At 52.4% G+C, this 4,946-nt stretch overlaps 1 protein-coding gene across 1 annotated transcript in view; it reads left to right on the top strand.

Moving 5' to 3' along the window:
• Nucleotides 1–6: 6 nt before the first annotated feature.
• Nucleotides 7–4,946, top strand: part of CDA (cytidine deaminase) — a 25,370-nt gene continuing 20,430 nt past the window's right edge. The window contains exon 1 of the mRNA XM_005859702.2: nt 7–279. Within this exon, the coding sequence (XP_005859764.1) occupies nt 126–279 (154 nt within the window). The 5' untranslated portion in view covers nt 7–125. The remainder of the gene's footprint in view (nt 280–4,946) is intronic.

Genomic DNA, 4,946 nt, shown 5'->3' with positions numbered 1-4,946 from the left:
AAGGTGCCTCCGGGAGCCTCTGGGCAGGAATCCACCCCGGGGGGAGGAGCCGCCCTGGGAGTGGGGACGCAGCCCAGCCGAGCCGCCACCTCCCCTGTCTGCTCCGCTAGCCCCCGGGGACCGCCATGGCCCAGAAGCGTCCTGCCTGCGCCCTGGACCCCGAGGACATCCAGCTGCTGGTGCTCTGCTCCCAGGAGGCCAAGAAGTCCGCGTACTGTCCTTACAGCCACTTCCCCGTGGGGGCCGCCCTCCTCACCCGCGACGGCAAGATCTTCTTAGGTAAGGGCCAGGGAGATGGCCAGGGGGACCCCTCCGAGTCGGCCTCTGGGGGGGGAGAGGAGGAAAAGCCGGAAGGGGTGGGACGCTCCAGACGGTAAGAGCCCAGCTCTGCCCCCCTCTTGGCTGAGTCTCCCCTCTAGTGCCACTCGCCCCTGCCCTGCCCAGTGTCCCAGACTGTGGGCGTGAAGGTGCTGCTCAAATCTAGGGGCTTTCAGTGCTTGGAAACCTAGAAGGAGGAAGTGGGGGGGGGGGCGGGGAGTGCGGCCAGCTGGCCCGGCCATGGCACACTCAGCCCCAGGGCGCCTTGTGTGCCACGCCAGCTCCGCCTGGTTCCGCGACCCTGAGAGGGGGCGGCGAGGGAGTGAGAAAAGACAGACAAGAGAATAAAAGCTGGGTCTGGGTGGGCTGCTGCTCCCGGATGGCGAGACCCCGCCACCGTGTCTTTATTTTATAGCAGATTTCACCAGGCAAAGTTAGGGCGTTGTCAAGATGTTTGCAACATTCTCATTGGTTTCGATTCTACTCAACTACGTGCATCTGAACTCTATCAAGTCCACATCACTCAAGCACGTGGTGTCCTGACGATAGGTTCAAGCTTACAACTATAGCGGTTGGCTATCATTGTGCTGGGCGGGCTCTGCCCTCCAAGCTGGGACTTGCACGTGGCCATGAGAGGACTGTGCCCTCTCATTAGTCCGAGGCTTGAACCTGTCCAAACACTGTAGCCGCTCTCCACGGGGAAGGAAGCTGGGAGGGAAGGCGAGAATCAAGAGCATCAGCAGTCGTGGGTGCTGGGAGGGAGGGTACTGTCGGAGCCCTCCTCTGGGTCCCGCACCTGCTAGGGCTTCCACAAGTTACATCAGCACGTAGGCGGTATGCCCAGTTCTCAGGGAAGAAACTGAGGCCCAGGGAGGTGACATGACTTGTTCAAGGTCACACGGGGGCGCTGGAGGTGGAAGCCAGGGCTGGGATTCCCCAAATCCTGATTTCTTCCTGCCACCCTCCGTGCTGGGAGATGGCTGTAGGCAAAGCAAGAATCCGGGTGGGGCGACTTGTTAATGAATGGGGTGCAGAGGGTCTTGGAGGAAAGAAGCGGGGCAGGGGGGGAGGGGTGTTGAGTGACCAGCAATGAATGCCAGCCTGGGGAGGTGGGCACAGGAATCTGAGTGAGTTAGCACTAAGCTCTTTTTCTTTGGCTTGTTGGTTTGATAAGAAAGCTCACTTGAGCAAAAATTCAAACTTGTTTTTGCTAAGCGAGGGGCATTCTCTTTTAGGGCAGTGGGGAAGGTGGTGTGGAGGTGGCAGAGAAGCCATGCCCCCTCCACCCTTGCCATTTCCACCACCACTCAGAGGGCAGGTGACAATTGGCACAGAGGGACCGAAGGGGCTGCCCCGTCCTGCTGCCTAGAATCCCCCGCCCGCTTGGCGACAGCTATTTAAAGGGCCAGAGGCCCACACTTGTACATCTATCTAATCCAGGGGTCCTCCAACTTTTTAAACAGGGGGCCAGTTCACTGTCCCTCAGACCATTGGAGGGCTGGACTATAGTTTAAAAAAAAACTATGAACAAATTCCTGTGCACACTGCACATATCTTATTTTGAAGTAAAAAAACAAAACGGGAACAAATACAATATTTGTATTTGCATGTGGCCCGCGGGCCTCAGTTTGAGGACCCCTGAAGCAGCCCCAGGGCAGGTGTGAGCCACTCCTCCCTCTACTGCTCAGCTCTGCGTCCAGCCGGGGCCCACGCCTCCCCTTCTGTAGCGCCCCCTTCTGGGTTCTCCTATGATATTTCTTATCTTTTGAGGTTCTGTGTGGGATTCATGAGTCACCTGGGTCTTAAACATCTTTGAACAGGAAAAGTAACCTTGAGTGAGGGCTGGTATGTGAAAGGCTAGTGTTATCCATCTCACCCTTACAACCCTTCCAGGCAGTTATTACAGCACCGATTAGCAGAGCAGGGAACAGAAGCCCAAGACCACAGAGCTGGGATTGGAACTCAGAGTTCCCCTGACTCCCACGCCTGCTACTCCATAGGGAATAAAGAATTGTGTGGAAATTCAGGCTGGCCTGGTGACTCAGACGAGTATTAACCGTTAACCACCACCACAAACAACATTGCAACCCACACTGCCCCATGGCACCAGGGCCTTGAACATGGAATCGGCCACTGATTCTTCCCAGTGCCTCCACATTTTCTCTTCATCCTTTCATTGGTTAATTTATTCAACAAACATTTGCCAAGCACCAGTTATGTGCTAGGTAATGTACCGGGAGCCGGGAATAGCGCTGTGAGCAGAAACGGCATAGTCCTTTCGTCCAGGGAGGTCCCCTCCTCTTGTACAGCCACAACCAATGATTGTAGGAGTGAATGAATGAGGGGAGCGGGAGCGTAGTAGACTATTTAAATTGCAGGGAAGGACCAAGTATCACTAGAGAAGGGGCTGTGCCCTGGGCATGGAGGGAGGTCCTCCGAGAGGCTGAAGGCTCTGAAGTTAGAGGCTCCTGCATTTGAATCCTGGTGCTTCTGTTTATCAGCTGTGTGCCCCCGGGGAAAGACCCTTGAGCCTTCTGAGTCTCCGCTTACATTTGTACACTGGGGGGTCATAATGGCTGCGTTTCAGGATGGCTGTGATCAGAGCTGGCTTGCCTGGCCCGGTGTGGCAGCCAAGGTCTTCCCTGATTGTGGGTGCCCGTCTGCCCCCCGTCACTGACAGTGTTGAATCTCACCCGATTGTGAGGCTTTAAAGGAGCTAATGCCCATAACGTGATTGGCACAGTTTCTGGCTGGCAATAAGAAGGTCACAAATGGTGGCTGTTTCTACCGCTACTGTTGACAGTGTGATGAAAGTGACGATATGGTACTGCATGCGCAAGCAACCTGGAGAGACTTTGACAGCACAGGTCAGCATAATGCCCGCAGCTGCCACTCGCCTTCCTAGGACAATAATAATAAAATGATGATATGATGACTTGGAGGATTGTGGAGGACTTTGGAAGGCCAAGTAGAGATATTGAGATTTGATGAGGTAGGACATAGGGAGTCAAGGAATGTTATTAAGGAGAAGAGTAGCATGAAACTGGTGTTTGTGGACAATTAGTCTGACAGGTACTCAAGGAGGGTTGGGCCAGAGAAAAGAGTGTCAGGGGACCATGTCAATCTTGTTTGCTCATCTGTCCACAGTGCCAGAATATTCCTGACCAATACCGGTGTGTGTTTCTCGGCATCTAGAAGGGTACAGGAATCTGGAGAAGGCGCTGTGTGTAAATTAATCAAGAGTCCAGAGACGAAACATAATTTTGGAAGGCCTTTTGGGGAGCCAGAGAAAACTTAGCTAAAGAAACCAAGTTCTTCTGTCTCTCTGGACCCCTTGCTTTTTATTAACCCAAATTGTCCTAAAGCAAGGTAGATATACACATCAAAGGGTAAGGTTTGGTATACAGAATCCATTGTCAGATTGGGGGAACTGCCTCCGCTGTTCATGCGTTTGGCCAGTAGGAGGCAATAACATGTAGATTGAAATGCCCTCAGCTGTCTGGCAGCAAGCAATCATTTATGCATCCTTTTCAGGTTTGGGGAAATGCCCTCAGCCATCTCCAGATGATTCAGCCCTGCTGCACTGCTGGAATTGGCTTCTGGCACCTGATCTAAATAAAATAGGTCCTCAGTCCTGGCTGGGTAGCTCAGTTGGTTAGAGCATCGTCCCTATATGCCAAGGTTGCAGGTTCGATCCCCAGGCAGGGCACATACAAGAAGCAACTGATAAATGCATAAATAAGTAGAACAACAAATTGATATCTCTCTCTCTCTCTCTTTCTCTCTCTCCTAAATAAATAAATAAAATAAGTCCTCATTTAAGGTTCAATGAACACATGAATGAATGGCTCAGACTGGAACAGTATCAGGTAGAATGAAGAGGAAGAAAAGATCTGAGAGCTATTGTATGGGATAAATGGACCAGGCCTGGGATGGGCCATATCCTATATAATAAAAGGGTAATATGCAAATTGACCAAATAGTGGAATGACCGGTCGTTATGATGCACACTGATCACCAGGGGGCAGGCGCTCAATGCAGGAGCTGCCCCCTGGTGGTCAGTGCACTCCCACAGGGGGAGCACCGCTCAGCCAGAAGCCAGGCTCACGGCTCTGGGAGCAGGCCTAAGCTGTCAGTTGGATATCCCCCGAGGGCTCCCTGTTATAGTAATCATTATGGTACTTAATGTTAGGACCTTAGAATGTAAGACTTAAAGCATGTAACCCTGTGTAAACTGTTATAGTAATTATTATAGTACCTAATGTTAGATATAGGAATACTGTGTGAGACCCAAGAATGCACCCTTGTAACCCAACTAGTATTGGTAAACAACCTATCTGATGGGAACCCCAAAGCCTGTACACACCCATAGATTAACAGACCCCGGGTGGATCCACACATGGCAGCTGCTGATAACACACACAAAGCGCCGTTGGCTGTTGGCTCTTTCATCGATCGACAGTTAATTGGGCAGAGTTTCGTGCTGGGAACCGAGACGTGAGCACACACAGGTCCTCACGCTCTGGCGACAGGAGAGCTGTGCGCTGCTGGGTGGATCAGACTGTCTGGTTATATACCCCTCTGTAGGCGTGGTCTTTGTTGGTGTGTGTGTTATCAGCGGCTGCCAT

This window comes from Myotis brandtii, unplaced genomic scaffold, assembly GCF_000412655.1.
Source record: "Myotis brandtii unplaced genomic scaffold, ASM41265v1 scaffold129, whole genome shotgun sequence".
Taxonomy (NCBI): domain Eukaryota; kingdom Metazoa; phylum Chordata; class Mammalia; order Chiroptera; family Vespertilionidae; genus Myotis; species Myotis brandtii.
Note: the sequence above shows the minus strand (reverse complement) of the source record. Positions and strands in the feature narration are given on the sequence as shown.